This window comes from Sturnira hondurensis, unplaced genomic scaffold (genome assembly GCF_014824575.4).
Source record: "Sturnira hondurensis isolate 20B ecotype Veracruz unplaced genomic scaffold, ASM1482457v3 Scaffold0014384, whole genome shotgun sequence".
Taxonomy (NCBI): domain Eukaryota; kingdom Metazoa; phylum Chordata; class Mammalia; order Chiroptera; family Phyllostomidae; genus Sturnira; species Sturnira hondurensis.
The window spans coordinates 26,750,178-26,767,064 of NW_028087015.1; the positions used below are offsets into that span (position 1 = coordinate 26,750,178).

The 16,887-nt window shown below is 42.6% G+C and overlaps 1 protein-coding gene across 1 annotated transcript in view; it reads right to left on the reverse strand.

The window, feature by feature from the left end:
* Positions 1-16,435, reverse strand: part of PPM1H (protein phosphatase, Mg2+/Mn2+ dependent 1H) — a 241,855-nt gene extending 225,420 nt beyond the window's left edge. Inside the window, exon 1 of the mRNA XM_037063062.1 lies at positions 15,715-16,435. Within this exon, the coding sequence (XP_036918957.1) occupies positions 15,715-15,959 (245 nt within the window). The 5' untranslated portion in view covers positions 15,960-16,435. The remainder of the gene's footprint in view (positions 1-15,714) is intronic.
* Positions 16,436-16,887: the final 452 nt, after the last annotated feature.

A 16,887-nucleotide genomic window follows, 5' to 3' on the forward strand; every position in this document is an offset into this window, starting at 1 on the left:
GGAAAAAACTACTAATCAGTATGCAGAATTATTCTACTTGTAAATAAATATAAATGTATTAAGAGATACATGCAAATTATCAGTTGAAGCTAATTACAGTGAAAGAATTCATGGATATTGTTTATGTTCTTCATAGTACTTGTGAGAATTTTAAAGTGCCTAACTGCATCCATCAATTCTGCAATGAGAAAAAATATATCATATTAAAAATTAATTCTACGTTCCTGACTGATCAATGCCTTCCTCCACCTTGATAAATTTGTAGACACCTAACAGTCGGTCATTGACATAAACTTCTACAAGATAAACATTTGCCCAAGAATCAAAAATCTGCTCAAAAAAGCATACTCTCAGCGTGAGTTGAATTAAATCTGCCACTGACAAGCATCAGGTCTGTCAGGCAACCAGCAGCACTGTGTGTGAGCCAAGGAAACAAAACTGAGTTTTTCAACGGGAAAAGGACGTTGGGGACTTTGAGGTCATGTGCTGAAGGAAGGTGTTACACTTTTGAATCCCAAACAAAGTGACCTGACAGGAATCTGGGCACACGTGGCTAAAAACCCAGGGGTTGATGCTAAAGCCAAGGATATTGGCACAGTTCCACCGTGTGGTCCAGGCTCTGGGAAGCAGTAAGAGACCAGAGCGATTTTAAATACTGAAGGGGTAGAAAAGTTAGTGAGAAATAGATTGTGAGCAACAAAGGTTCACACCTTTACTGAAACAAAGGTTACTCCTTTGATAGTGGCTGAAATGTTAGTTCAATTGCCACACATGTGGTTCCTGCTGACTACAAGATACCACGGGTCTGGTTCAAAAATAACTCTTTAAGGAGACAGCTTAATACTTATTTTTTACAGTTTGATGGGCAGAATCTGTATAAGGGATCTATTTCAGAAAAATTTTAAAATAAAAGGGCCCATCACGGTGAGAAGTTTAGAGGCGAATACTGCCCCCAGCTGCACCAGAGACCAGCTGCACCAGACACCTGCCGTCCCAGGATGCCAGTGAGGCCTGCGAGGCGAGGCAGCAGGCAGGGCTCCAGGTGGTGTTCCAGGTGGGAAAGGGCCAGTGCGGCCAGATGGCCTCAGTCAGCACTGACCTGCTGACCCGGGGGCACGGGGAGAGGAGGAGAGGCAAGGCTTCAACTATGGGCCCATACCATTCGCATCTAAGCACCTAGATATTTTAAAAAATAAAGAGCAGCTGCTGTGGTCCGAGTTGCCAAATCTTCCCTTCTTCCTGTTTGCTGCTGCACTGAGTCACCAGCCCAGCGTGGACACCTGGTTCTAACAACAGGGCAGCAGCACGGCCTGTTAGGAGCTAGCGCAGGGACGCGTGCCAAGAGGCCATCTAATCTGGCTCTCTGAAGCCACTTCCCAGGGTAAACACAGTTCTAAAAGGCCTATAAAATTGCTAATTTTTTCCAAACATATATTTTAGAGTTCAATCTGATAGGCTATTTACTTGCAACAAAATATGGTAGCTATTTCCTTTTACCTTCAGGGGGGGAAAAACCCAAACCTCTAAATAGTTCTTTCTATAGTAATACCAGTTTGGCTTGCTCCCTCCCCACACATCCTCTAATGGGCTATTCATAGTCACTGTACCTTAAAATTTGCTTCCTACTAAACATTCATTTTCTGTCTTTTATCTTTGCCAGCTGTGTGTTCTAAATATAATCTGTCAATGTTCACCTTTTCAAAAAGGCTTAGGATAACTATTAGCACACCACAGCAGACTATCTAAATATAGTAACTCAGTAATCCACAGCATTTTTATTTAATAAAACAATCCATCACCTGAGATTTTTTCTTCCAGTAATGACATGAAAAAGTTGATACAGTAAAAAGAGGCATTTTTTTTTAAAACAGCTTAAGTGTCTATTTGTCAACTCTCTAAAGAGACAGCAGGGTACACGGAAACACCTTGGCCCTGTCAGCTTGGCAAACTGACTCTCTCTCCACCTCTTAGCCCTGTGCGGATTAATCACACCACCCATCCAGCAAGACTCCACTAGGCCCGCAAGTCACTGATGACACAAGACAGTCACTCAAAGTCCACGATGCTGAGGACCAGCAAAGAAACGCTACCCTGGCACTGCCAGCCTTTCCTGTTGGCCTCCAAAGTCCAATAAACTGAAAAGTTCCCTTCAATCTTGAAAAACTTGACTATGCTTAAGTCAGATAAAAACTTAGGGAACAGAACGTGCCAAGTAAATCTCAAAAAGGGCTCTCTCAAAAAACCTGACTCATAATTTGAGCCCCATCATTTGGAATCCCTAAGTATATTTCCTCTTTTCTAAGTATTTATAGTAAAACACATGATCTATTTATTAACTATAGAAAAACACCACTACAGTCCTGGCTGGTGTGGCTCCATGGACTGAGAGGCAGCCTGCAGACTGAGGGTTGTCAGTTCAATTCCTGATCAGGGCACGTGGCTGGGTTGCAGGCCAGGTACCTGGTTAGGGGAGAGCGACAGGCAGCCAATCAATGTTTTCTCTCACACATTGATGTTTCTCTCTCTTTCTCCCTCCTTTCCCCTCTCTCTAAAAATAAATAGAAAGAGAAGAGAAGAGAAGAGAAAAGAAAAGAAAAGAAAAGAAAAGAGAAAAGAAGACATCACTAGAAAAAAATGTACATTGGGCCCTGGCTGGTGCGGCTCAGTGGATTGAGTGCCAGCCTGTGAACCAAAAGGTAGCTGGTCTCAGACCCAGTCAGGGCACATGCCTGGGTTGCAGGCCAGGTCCCCAGTAGGGGGAGTCTGAGAGGGAACCACACATTGATATTTCTCTCCATCTCTTCCCTTCTCTCTAAAAATAAACAAAATATTTTTTTAAAAAGTAGATTGGTATTAAGACTTATAGGGTTCCAAAAACATTAAATATATTTAGAAGCATGTTGAAGTTAAGAAAAAAATGTAATTTTGACAAGATTCTGGACTTTTTAGGCAGTGCACATATACTAAGAAATTAAAGTATAATTAAGTCTATTTTACTCAATAGAACTACAACTGACCCTTGAACAACATGGGAGTTAGAAGCACCAACCCCAGTACTGCTGAAAATCCATGTATAATATTTGATTCTCCCCAAAATTCAACTACATCAATTGTCCCTTAGTATCACAGGGGAGTGGTTCCAGGATCCCATCTCAGATACGGGTGCTAAAATCCATAAATGCTCAAGTTCTTTACATAAAAAGATACAGGTCAATGCATATAGTCAGCCCTGTGTTTGCAGACTCCCAATCACAGACCAAAACAATACAGGCATTTATTAAAATATATATATATATATCTGCACAGAAGTGGACATGCACAGTTCATACCCAAGTTGTTCAAAGGTCAACCATACTTTTAAAACCTTTGAAAAGAATTCTTTTATACAAAATCTGAAGTGCCAATATGCCCTTATCCAATTTAAAACCACCTGGAGATGAGGTCTTATCAGTGGCCTTTAAGTTACAAAATACATTACACTGTCTTCTGTAACTTTTGTTTATAGGGATATGACGTGTTTTTATTAACGAATAAATTCACAAAAGGAACAGTCAAGTTCAATGAATCTGAGTTGATTACCAGGATATGTGATTCTAAAGTAATGTAGGTTCTCTCTGGGCCTTAGTTTTTCTTTAATTGAACATGGATAAAAGTTCCTTATATTTAAGTGCACATGGTAGGGCCTTAAGAATCATCCAGAGCTATACAGATGTAAATGGGTGGTATCATTATTCTCTCTTCTAAATAAGGAATCATAAAGTCCACTCGGAGAGAAAATACAGGTAAGCATTTAAATTGTACAACCATTTAGAAAAAAACTAAGTCAGAAAGAGTATAACAAAGAAAACACTAACTGTGGATTCACATTCCAGAAGACCCAACTAATCTGACCACACCAGACAAAGAGCAAGTACGCAGGTATTGTGATTTCCCTGAGGCTCCTAGGGGACAGTATCTACTTGGAAGTAAGGGGAACACAGCACAATAGTGTCTTCTCTTCATTCATCACAAGTGCTTTCCAAACAACACATTCTGAAGTCTTTACTAAAGTACCCCTCGGATAATATTCAACTGACTGGCTAACAGCTGAAAAGAGGAGTGACTCAGTTGTAAATAAACTTCTACTGATTTAAGTAAACAGGGGCATAGCAAACTCCTTTCCCATTTGACCCCAGGTAAAGCTCCCAGCTGCGGAATGCTAGGCTACGAACAGTGTGTGGGCTGAGGGAGCACTTGCAGGGTGTCAATGTCGTAAAAGGTAAATCTTGGATGAGGACTCAATTCTTTGGTGGTTTTCTCAACTGAATGTCAAACCTAATTTTTAAGGAACTGTGGGAAATAACTTAATAGAATCAATCAAAGCCATTGGACTAAAAGAAACATACTTAAAAATAACAAAGCAGTTTCCCTGGCTGAGTAGCTCAATTGGCTGGAGTATAATCCCGATACACCAAGGTTGTGGCTTCCATCCCCCATGAGCATACATACAGGGGGCAACCAATGCATAAATGGGTGGAATGGCAAACTGATGTGTGTGTGTGTGTGTGTGTGTGTGTGTCTGTCTGTCTTGTCAAAAAAAAACAGAAAAAGAGAAAGGAATAACAAGACTGTATTGATGGATAAGCAAATTTAGCAAAAAGTGCATCACACAATCTAAATGGTGGACATACAGGTGCTAAATATATAATGGTTTCAATGTTTCTGCATGTTTGAAAATTTTCATAGTAAAACACTGCGGGGGGAAAAAATTCAAAATTGTAATCACAGTGATAGCAGCAACTGCTGGGGGGGAAAAAACTTGGCCTGAAAAAAAACTAGTTCTCAGCCTAACTCCAAGAAAAAGTGCTTGGGAATCCACCTGGGCAGATAAATATAAGATTTTATAGTTTTGTGAAAAATTAGAAAAACAGAAGCAATATCACAGCATTTATAAAAAAACTCCTCAAAACTTCTTTCTGCCTCTGCACTGGTTCTTATGTTGGTGATGGTAAATACGAATTTGTTTTTTTATGTCAGGACTTAGCAGTCAAATCTGATCATCCTTGATATGTATCAATTGCCTCATCTTCTTCTACCTTTGATGTCTAAGTCCTTAACCCGCCTTCAGGAAGAATCCTCCTCCCTTTGAAATCTCTCCTCTTAGTAATTTTCCATCCACTGACCTCCTCACTCCATTCATTGGCAATGAATTCCCACTTGTCTTTGATGGATTCGGAATTGAGTTTAATCTCTCTCCCATATTACAATGTCCCTATTGCAATAGTTTTCGATAAAGTCTTTCTTAATACTTTAACAAGTATCAGAATATTTTTTTCCTTTACTCATACCTCTACACAGGTACAGAGAGAACTTGGCAGGTAACCACAACGCCTGCTGGAGAGAACAGCTTGCTTCCTTAATGTGGATTAAAGGAGGCTCCAAATGCTGAGGTCTGTAATCGCTCAGAAGCATTAAGACATCGAAACAAAACAACACTGCACCCCCCGCCCCCAACCTACCACCACCACTTCCTGGTACTGGTCTCTTTCAACCTCAATAGTTCATGATTTCATTTCAGTTGAATTTCAAAAATGACACTAAAGCCCTGACCAGCACGACTAGGTTGTTTGGGCGTTGTCCCCCAAAGTGGAAGGTCACCAGTCTGATTCCCAGTCAGAGCACATGCCTAGGTTTCAGGTTCAGTCCCCTTTTGGGATGTATATGAGAGGTAACCCATCAAAGCTTCTCTCTCCCATGGGTACTTCTCTTCCTCTCTTTCTCCCTCCCTTCCCCTCTCTCTTAAAAAAAAAAAAAAAGACACTAAAGTGAGAAAAATGACTGGGCAGAATTTTGAGGATGATGACCATGCCACGTTGCGGAGCCAGCATGGGACCAATGCCTGACACACAGGGTAGGAATGCAATTTCACTGGTTGAGTGACATAACTAACAAAAGCAAATGAATGTTTATTACCTGAAAGAAAACAGCATATATTCAACAGGGGAAAATATCAATCTGCTGTTCAAATTAAACAAATAAGAGAGAATTATACAGGCACTTGATTTTTAATTTCTACCAAACATCAAAAATTAAAAATATCTTCCTTTAAAAATAATTTGTCCTATCTTCTCAAAGTCTTCCAAAAAACAGAGGAGAGAATACTTCCAAAATTCATTTTAGGAAGCCTGCATTACCCTGATAGCAAAACCACACAAGCACAGCTCCAGACAGGCCAACATCTCTCATTAATACAGATGCAGAGCTCTTTAACAAAATATTAGCTAACCAAATCCAGCAATACATTAAAAGGGGCATACACCACTGTTAAGTGGGATTTATTCCAAGGATGCAAGGATGGTTCAACATACACCAATCAATCAATGCAGTTGATGGATGCATTAATGCAGTGACATACTGCATTAACAAAGGTAAAAATCATATAATTATCTTGATATGGAAAATGCATTTCACAAAATTCAACACCCATTAATGATAAAGTCCCAATAAATTGGGTATAGAAGGAAATTTCACCTCCACATAACAAAGTCCATATATCACAAGCCCACAGCTAACTCAATGGTGAAAAGATGAAAGCTCTTCCTCTGAGAGCAGAAATAAGACAAGGATGCCCAACCCGTCCCACTTTTATATCTTAATAATGGAAGTCTTAGCCAGAGCAATCAGGCCAAAAAATACATACATACATACATACATACATACATAAATAGCATCTCACAGTTCTGGCTGGTGTAGCTCAGTAGACTGAGCGCCAGCCTGCAAACCAAAGGGTCACCGGTTCCATCCCCACTCTGGCGCATGCCTGGGTTGCTGGCCTGGTCCCCAGTCGTGGGTGCACAAGAGGCAATCACACATTGATGTTTCTCTCCCTCTCTTTCTCCCTCCTCTCCCCTCTCCCTAAAAATAGGTAAATAAAATCTTTTTTTAAAAAGCATCTCACAGATATGAAGCTGTGAAAACTGTCAGTATTTGCAGATGAAATACTGCATAGCATAAACCCTAAAGACTCTCCCAAAAAACTGTTAGAAATAATAAATTCAGTAATATAAAATCAATATACAAAAATCAATTGTGTTTTTATATACCAATAATAAACTATCAGAAAGAGAAAACAAGAAAATAATACTGTTGGCAATTGCATCAAAAACACCTAGGAATAAATTTAGCCAAGGAGGTGCCAGACCTGTACATGAAAACCATAAGACATTGGTGAAAAAAATTGAAGAAGCAAATAAATGGAAAGCTACTCCACACTCACGGATAGAAATAGTAGTAAAATATCCACGCAACACAAAGTAATATATGGGGTGGGGCAAACTAGGTTTACAGTTATGAGTACTCAAAGCACAGAATTTAATTCTTACATCATTTATTAGTTATTATATTATTTTCCATACAAACAACTGTAAATCTACTTTTGCCGTCCCTTGTATAGATTCAATGTAATCCCTATCAAAATTTCAACAGCATTTTTATCAGAAATAGAATGGACAATCCTAAAATCTGTATAAAACCACAAAGGACCGCAAACAGCCAAAGCAATCTTAAGCAGAACACAGCCGAAGCCATCATGCTTCCTGAGTTCCCATTATAACACTATAGCAATCAAAACCGTATGGTATGGGCAGAAAAACAAACAAAGATCAATAGAACAGAATAGAGAGCCCGGAAATAAACCGCACCTGTGGTTAATAAATTTACAACGACAACAAAAACACACAAGAATATACAATGGGGGAAGGTTAGTCTCTTTAATGAGTGGTGCAGGGAAACATGCAAAAGAATGAAACTGGACTACTACCTTACACCAGATATAAAAATTAACACAAAATAGATCAGAGACTTTACCATAAGACTCCAAACCATACAACTCCTTAGAAGAAAACATAGGCAGTAAGCTCCTTGACATCAGTCTTGGAAATGATTTTTTTTGGCCTTGACACCAAAGGAAAGGCAGCACAAGTAAAACTAAACACATGGACTGTATCAAACTACAAAGCTTCTGCATGACAAAAGAAACTATCAAAAAATGAAAATGAAACCTGCCACATGGATCAAGATATTTGCAAATCATATATCTGATAAGGGGTTAATATCCAAAATATAAAAAACATACACAATCGATAGTAAAAAGGCCAACAATCTGATTTTTTAAATGAGCAGAGGATTTAAATAGACACTTTCCCAAAGAAGACATACTGATGGCCAACAGGTACTTGGAAAGGTGCTCGACATCACTAATCATCAGAGAAATGCAAATCGCAGCCACAATGAAACATGACCTCACACCTGCTAGAACAGGTAGTATCAGAAAGACAAGAGAGAACGACTGTGGATGAGGATGTGGTAAAAAGGGAACCCTGGTGCACTGTTGGTAGGGATGTAAGCTGGTGCAAGCCCAGTATGGCAAACAATACAGAGGTTCCTCAAAAAATAAAAAGAGAACTACTGTATGACCCAGTAACTCCACTTCTAGATATTTAGCCAAAGGAAATGAATTAAAACACTAATTAAAAAATGTATCTACAACCCCATGTTCATTGCAGCATTATCTACAATAGTCAAGTCATGGAAACAGCCCAAATCCATCAATGGATGAATGGATATAGATCTACATATATACACATACATTCATACATATATGTACATATATCTATAGAAAATGGGATATTATTCAACCACAAAAAAATTAGGAAATCCTGCCACTTGCGACAACATGGTGGGGCCTTGAAGGCATTATGCTAAGTGGAATGAGTCAGGCAGTGAAAGACAAATACCATATAATATCACTTATATGTGGAATCTAAAAAGAAAAAAACAAAAACAAAACCCGAAGTCATACAGAGAACTGGCTGATGATTGTGGGAAAGGTACGAGCTGGAGGTTGGGGGGGAGGGGGGAAACAGGTGAAGGTGGTCAAAGGTATACATTTCCAGTTATAAAATCACTAAGTCTGGTGACTGTAGTTAAAATCCTGTACTGCCTATTTGAAAGTTGCGAAGAGTAAATCTTAAAAGTTCTCATTACAAAGAAAAAACATTTTGTAACTGTGTATGTTATGGGTGTTGAGTGTTAACTAGATTTACTGCGGTGATTACTTCACAATATATACATATATCAAATCATTACGTTGTACACCCGAAACTAATGGTATATACCCATTTTAAATTATTAATTGGTATGGTTGTAATGATACTGAGGAAGCACTCCGAGGTGGGGCAGTACCAGAGACGACGGTCTGCCTAGCTGGGATGAAACACAGAAGGAGCACACCCTTCGGATCAGCTCAGTCCTCTGCCTGCAGCAGCACTAGTCTTTGAAGGAAGCTGATACATTTTCCTATGAAAAAGGACAGACCAGTGAGTTCATCTTAGAGGGGATGGCTTCATTAGACTGTTAAATTTGAAAAAGGGAAGAGGGCTTTGTCACCTCCTTTAAAATAGGAAAATCAGTAATTTCTGCAAGTTAGCAGAAAGGTTAGAGAAATATGTTAGGTGACTCTGGACTTCACTGCTCTCGTGAGCTCTGCTAAATGAGACACCACCCCCACCCAACCCCACTGCTTTTTCAACCTTGCACAAGGAGAAGTGGAGAACCTGGAAGTTCTTCAGTTGCAAAGTCAAACAGGAAGTTCTCAGGCAGGAGCCCTGCTAAGAGGTGACAAAGGGCTGGGTGCAGGGGACAAGGTTAAAAAGGAAAAAGAAAGGCCTGGGGATTTCTGAGCTGCAGAGCAAGGGAGGAACAGCAGTTTCTCTGTCACCATCACTGCACAGGACGGTAATGCAATTTATTGGTAATTGCTAATTTGTGCCATTGACAGGAGACAAACACCATAGAGATTCCAAAATACATGCAAATACTTATGGGCTGTTTGCAGGATTTAAATAAGGTTATTTCATCCAAAATTTCACAATTCTGAACTTGCAAGACAGCTTATTCTATTTTTTGTTTGTTTGCTTTGTTTTGTCTTTTTTTTTTATATCCATGTCCAAGGCACTTTTATGAGAAAGGTACTAAAAATTTTTTTAAAGAATGCATAGTCATAGCTATCGCCTAAGTAAAATCATGCTATAATTATTATTCTTTCTGTGCAAACAAAGGAATTTACCACTAATAAAAACCTGCACAGGATACTTTCATATACAGAGTCCTGCACATTTCTCTGGCATTCTCTACTGCCATAGTTTCAAATGCAAATTCCACACCCACTTTTATTTCTAAGTTCAAGTGACCATCAATAGGAGAAAAGTGGGCAAACAAGTCATGAAGAAAAAAGTTCAAACTGGGCTCCTAACCTATTAAAATTTGAAATGAGTTCACAGGGACCACCTGAGTGGTGTGTAAACTTGTGGAAAGAGAAAGGAAGTAGCTGCGGGGTAGGGTCTCTGGGTCAGACTGTTGCTTCCTGTGGGCTCCCTCTGAGCAGATACAACAGGCTAAGGCTGTGATTTCAAAGTCAAACTAAAATGCAAGTTTTGGGGGAAAGATTTTAGCTCCGTGGATGCGATCTGTGACTGGAGTGCTTGTAAACTGAGCACACAGCCCTTAATCATGCAGCTAAATTTTTCAGCGACAACAGGGCACTTTCAGAAGAACCAGGAAATTCCACCCTGCACAACGCCAACAAATACTGAATTAATAAGTGAGGGTCTTCAGTTTCTGGATCCCTAAAAATCTCACAGGGATTTCTTAAATTACCTCTTTTGCCCTACAATCTACAAAATATCTTTTCTTGAAAGGCATTAATACTAAGTGGCAACAAATACACCATTTCTCATTTTTTATCTACCATCAAAAAGGTCATCAAGTCAAACAGGCAAGGAGAGACAAATACCGTATGATCTCACCTACAAGTGGAACCTAATCAATAAAACAAATAAGTAAGTAAAATATAACCAGAGACATTGAAATTAAGAACAAACTGACAGTAAGGGGGGGCAGGAATAATGGGGGAAAGAAGGGAAAGGGTCATCAAGGAACATATATAAAGAACCCATGGACAAAGCCAAAGGGAGGCAGGATTGAGGGTGGGAGGTGGGGATGGATGGAGTGGAGGGGAGTGGTGGTGGGAAAATGGAGACAACTGTATCTGAACATTAATAAAAAATGATTTGAAAAAAAAGGCCATCAACACTAGAGCTCAACTCTCCTGTAACTCCTCACTCACTCACCCAAGTGATGCCAACTGTTCCTCGCCAGGAAAGCTTAGAAAGTAGCTCACTTTCTAGAAAGATAAGCAAACCACTTCTGACTCAAGCCTTGCCTCATTAGCATCTCTCTTATCCCCACTCTCTGAGCAATCTTCCTACCCATGCTACTCCTTCTCAAGCACTGAATACCTTCTAGAACAAACTGAGGATAATTTCTCCTCCCAGTACATCCTGTAGTGAGGGGCAGTATTACTGGTAGCAGCCTTTAATCATAGCCCCAGTTCCTACTGGTCTTTCTCTCCCCTTCCCTATTTCGGCCTTTTTTGGTCATTTGAGATATATTTTTGCAGGAAGATAAAATTACAATTGAAGCTTTGAGGAAGTGGCACAGTGCAACATCTGACAGAGGGAGGTGGCAAGATGACGTTAGTGGTTAATCATGGGAACAGATGGGTGTACCATAATATCCTACACTGTGCAGAGGGAGTCTGTTGGGGGCTCCGGAGTCAGACTGCTTGGGTTCAAATACAGGTTCTGCTAAGGTGGTATGCCTCTGAGCAAGAATTTTTAAAACATGCAATAGCTGACTATTTTGTCAGGGGCACTGACATCTTTTCCCTCAGACTGTCAAATAAAAACAAATGACACAACACAACGATAGGCATCCAGTGTGAGCAAATCAAAATTATACCTGTTTTTTGTCAGATTGGATATATATTTTTTTTGGGGGGTGCTGCAGAATTTGTGTATGCCATGAGATAAAAAAAAGCTGAAAATCACCACCTGAGAGAGTTGTTGTGAGTCAAATGATATGATACAAACTTGGAAAGAGTGCCAGAACTAAACAGCAAGCACTGTGTTATTAGTACTATGTATATTTTATAAAATATTCATAGTAATATATAAAGTATAGCTGTTATTAGTACTATGTATACATTTTAAAAGAATTAAGAAATTCCACACGTACTGACTTGGAAAAAGTCCATGACACTGTTTTATGAAAATGCTACTATATAACCCTATACCAGGAAGATAAACAACCCAATTAAAAAATGGGCAAAGGACCTGAATAGACACCTTTCCAAAGAGGACACACAGATGGCTGACCTATAGACATGCGAAAAGATGCTGAACATCACTAGCCATCAGATAGATGAAAATTAAAACCACAAGAGAATCACCTCACACCTGTCAGAATGGCTATCACTAATAAATTAACAAACAACAAATGCTGACAAGGTTGTGGAGAAAAAGGAACCCTAGTGCACTGGGAATGCAGACTGGTGCAGGCACTATGGAAAACAGCATGGAATTTCCTCAAAAAATTTAAAATGAAACTTCCTTTTCACCCAGCAATACTACAGCTGGAATTATACCCTAAAAAACCTGAAACATCAATTCAAAAGAACTTATGCACCCCTATGTTCACTGCAGCACTATTTACAATAGCCAAGCGTTAGAAACAAGCCTAAATGCCCATCAGTAAATAAGTGAATCAAAAAACTGTGGCCCCTTTACACTGGTATGTTTACACAAAGGAATACTACACAGCTGAAAGAAAGAACTCCTTCCTTTTACGATAGCCTGGATGGAACTGGACACTATCATGCTAAGTGAAATAAGCCAGTCATCAGTGAAAGACAAATACCATATGATTTCACTTTTAAGAGGAATTTAATAAACAAAATAAAATAACAAACAAAATAGAACCAGAGGCATGGAAACATGGAACAGCCACCAGAGGGGAGGCAGGAGAGGGATAATGGTGGAGAGAAGGGGAAGGGACTAGTCAAAGAACATGTATGAATGACCCATGGGCACGGACAACAGTGTGAGGACTGACTGTGGGAGCAGGGGGTGGGCTGGGTGGAGGATGGCAAAGGGGAAAAAACTGTGACAACTGTAATAGAGTAACAATAAAAAAATTTTTTTAAATAATTTTTTTATTTAATTCTTGTTCAAGTACAGCTTTCTGTCTTATATTCCCAACCCTGCCTGCCCCCCCCCGCCCCATGATCCCCACCTCCCTCCCATTTCCACCCCCCACCCTTAGTTATTGTCCATGTGGCCTTTATACTTGTTCATGTGAGTCCATCCCCTTTTCCCCTATGATTCTCTCCCCTCTCCCCTCTGGACCCTGTCAGCCTGTTCCCTATTTCAGTGTCTTTGGTCATATTTTGCTTGCTTGTTTGTTTTGTTTGGAACGGGAAAGCATTATGCTGAGTGAAATAAGCCAGGCGGTGAAAGACAAATACCATATGATATCACCGTTAACAGGGTTCTAAACAATAAAAAAAATTTTAATAAAATAAAAATGCCACTTAATCTTTATTTTTTTAAAAAGAAAATGCTACTGAATAACATGCTTTGTAGGGCTCTGATTGGGAAAGAAGAAATGAATGATACACGTTTACAGGTGCATCCAAAGAAGCCTAGAAAGACACACACACCAAACACTGAACTGTCATTACCTCTGGGGCATGGGGAAGGGCTTACATTTGTATACTGGTCCTTGCTTGAATTAACAAGTCTGTACTATTTTTATAATTAATTTTTACATCTCCCATGTCCTGGTCTAGGAAAAGATAAGCTTCTTAGAGATAAGGAAACTGAGGCCCCTCCAGGAAGGGGCAGAGTCCTCTAAGTACAATCTCTCCTGCATGTCTCATTTCAGATTCCCTTATAATCTTTACAGCCCTTGGCAAATGATGTGCCTGACACAGGATCCACAGGATCTGAAACTGGTGGTTTTTTCTCCTTCCTTTCCGTCCTGCTAATCTGAGGCACTCCTTTTATTGCGTCCAATCGGATTCCACATTTCATGTTTTAACAACTTCCTTCCTACCTCTGTTATAATTTTCTTGCCATTTCTCAACCTGTCTTTCTGCCCCTCAAACAGGTGCCCTTGCCCTGGAAAACGCACTGGAATGACAGCTCGGCCCTCCAGGTTCAGGCTTTTGGCAGGCACAGGGGCCCCCAGCTACACGATTGCAGGACAGAGTAGGCCTCCAGGCTGCTTTGTATTTTGCAAGGGGTCCGAATGTGCTTTTAAACAATGTCTTCTTATTTCAGTCAAGAAACAATACTTGGTATGTTTTGGCAGGCACCTTTCCCTTCTTTAGGTCTTTCCTTACACAGGTGTTTACTTTCCCTTTGGCTTCCTCCTGGAAGTTACAAAGCTATGTCGTACCTCCCCATCCCCAAGGTTCTCTACTGTCCTTATCCTTTATTGTGTTAATTTTTATTGTTTTAGCACCCATCAGTTTCACTTCTGCTTCCCCACTCTCACACTCCAGCCATCAATCCCCATTTATACACATTTTCTATTTCAGCCCATGGAGAAACGGCTATATGTTGAAAGAGGAAGGAAAACAGAATTCCAGGTTCTAAGCAGGGCATCTACCAGGCCAGGGCATCTTCCAGGCCATCTCCCACACCGGAACCCGGAGTGTCGGGAACCAAGCCTGCCCGGGGGTATCCGGGCCACCAGAAAAGGGTCAGCATCAAAGCGCCCAGGCGTTGGGAGAGCTGATTGGTTCCGGATAAACCAATCAGAGGGCGAGGCTGTGCACCGACTGGGGCGGGCACAGTTACCGAGCGGACCCAGTTAAAGCTAAAGGGACAGGTGTGCCAAGACACCGGGATTTCACGTGCACTTCTGCACAGACCAGGTCACTAGTAACCCCCGAACTCCGGTCTGTTAAATTCCACCTTCAAAGTTTCCCAGTTTCGTAATGCTAAGTAGGAGGAGAAACATTACTTACCCTACCATTCATAAAATGGTCATTAATAGTCAATGGAGGAGAAGCCGTAGAGTAGGGCAGAGGCCATTAAAATCCTCCATCTCTCCTTTTCCAGTTTCACTCCAGGCCAACAAAGCTCAATCGGTTCTTCAAATAGTAAGTCACTCAAATGCTCGCTTATTTGCTCAAGCTCGTTACCCAAAATTCTATCATTCAACACTTGGAATAAGTTTGCCCCTCCCAAAGGACTGGAGGAAATTGTATTGGCATTTAACGAACGCGCAGAAGCAAAGGAGAAGCGAATGAGCTATTAGGCTGCAATAAAAATAAAACTAAGACCTTCTGAAATGTGCTACCACACGAGCGAACGCGGCTGCCTCCAGCTCTCGGGGGCCGCCGGAGGCTCCTCCAGGCTCTCCACCCCACAAACTTCGCGCGGAGGCACAAAGACGCAGGCGGGAGGGGGAGAGCGCTGATACCAGGTTTCCCTGCTGTTTCAAACTTCAGCAGAACTGTTCTAAGCACTTTCAAGTATACGGCCCCAGGAATCGCAGATCCGTGATAGCTTTCCCACGGTCCAGCGCTTCACCCACCTATCTACCTCCATTCAAGGGCTGGAGACCCCGCGTCCTTGATGATAGGGGAAGGGGGGGGGGGGGTGGAGAAGACAGAAAGGGCCAGTATAAATTAAGAGGTACCCGCCGAGGCCTGTGCGCCGGCATCCACAGAACCCTGGGGCTGAGGACAAGAAGAGAGGAGGGCTGGAATCGGGCGGGGAAGGGCCGCGAAGAGAGCGGGGGAGCGGCGGGTGTCGCTGCACTCACTCTGCGTAGCCAGTTGCCCAGGGCAGCCGCCGGGTCTCCTTGAGGATGAGGATGGGGCGGGCGATGTGGTCGGCACTGCACTCCACCTCGTCCTGAGACAGCCCCAGGAACTCCGGCCGCCCGTAGGGAAAGCGCAGGGGCAGGTCCGAGCCTCCGCAGCCGCCGCCGCTGTGCTCGGAGCCTGAGCTGCCAGCCATGATGCCGCCCATGAAATTGGCCACGGCAGATTTCACTCGAGTGAGCATATTACTCCGGCGCCCCGCAGCAGCGGTGCGAGCAGCAGGAGGTGGCTGGGGCCCGGCGAGGCGCAGCGCGGAGCATACAGGCTGCTGCGGATGCCGGGCGCTCAAGCAGCCTGGCCGCCCAGACGCGCCGCGCCGCTCCAAGAGCCTAGCGCTGCAGGGGGCCGAGCCCCAGCCTCCCGCGCTCCCAGTCGCCGCCGCCTCCCCGGGCTACACTTCCGCAACGGAGAGGCATGGAGCGGGCGGGCCGGGCCGGGGTACGCCGCGCACTCTGGGAGCGGCCCGCGGCCGCAGCTGCAGCAAGTCCCTTCCCAGCCCGCTGAGCCCGACTCCTAAGTGAGCAGAACTGAGCCCACCAGGCCAGCCAGTGGAGCCGGCGAGCCCGCGGCCACAGCTACGGCCGCCGTCGAGTCATGTGATAATCAGGCTGCACGGGCTCTAGCTGCTGCTTCGGCCGAAGCTCAGCCCCTCCCCTGCCCGCCCAGCGAGGCTCAACCTAAGAACCTGACCTCCTGGGGGAGGGGGATCCGGACAGGGTCTGTCACTGGCGGAGGGATGGGGGCGCTGTGAGCTGGAGCGGGTACAGGTGCTAGGGGACGTCACGTGGGGCCAGGCTGCCTGGAAAAGGCAGTTAGGAATCCGTTCTCTGAGGAATGCTGCCTGCACCTCTGGGAAGGGAAACTTGGGAGCTAGAGGGGAGAGAAAGGAACACAGGTAGGATTCTGGTGGGTTGATTCAAGACCTGGAGTGGAAACGAGGAATACCTGCTGTTACGGACTTTTCAGGGCTCTAAAAAAAACAGCAACCTACAATAGCTGCACAAGAATCACGAAAAGTTTTTCCCTAGGCATTTCTAGAATTACTTTACTTGTTCATTATCACCATACGAGTCATTATCTACCGAGCAAACCCTGTTTCAAACCCAGAATAA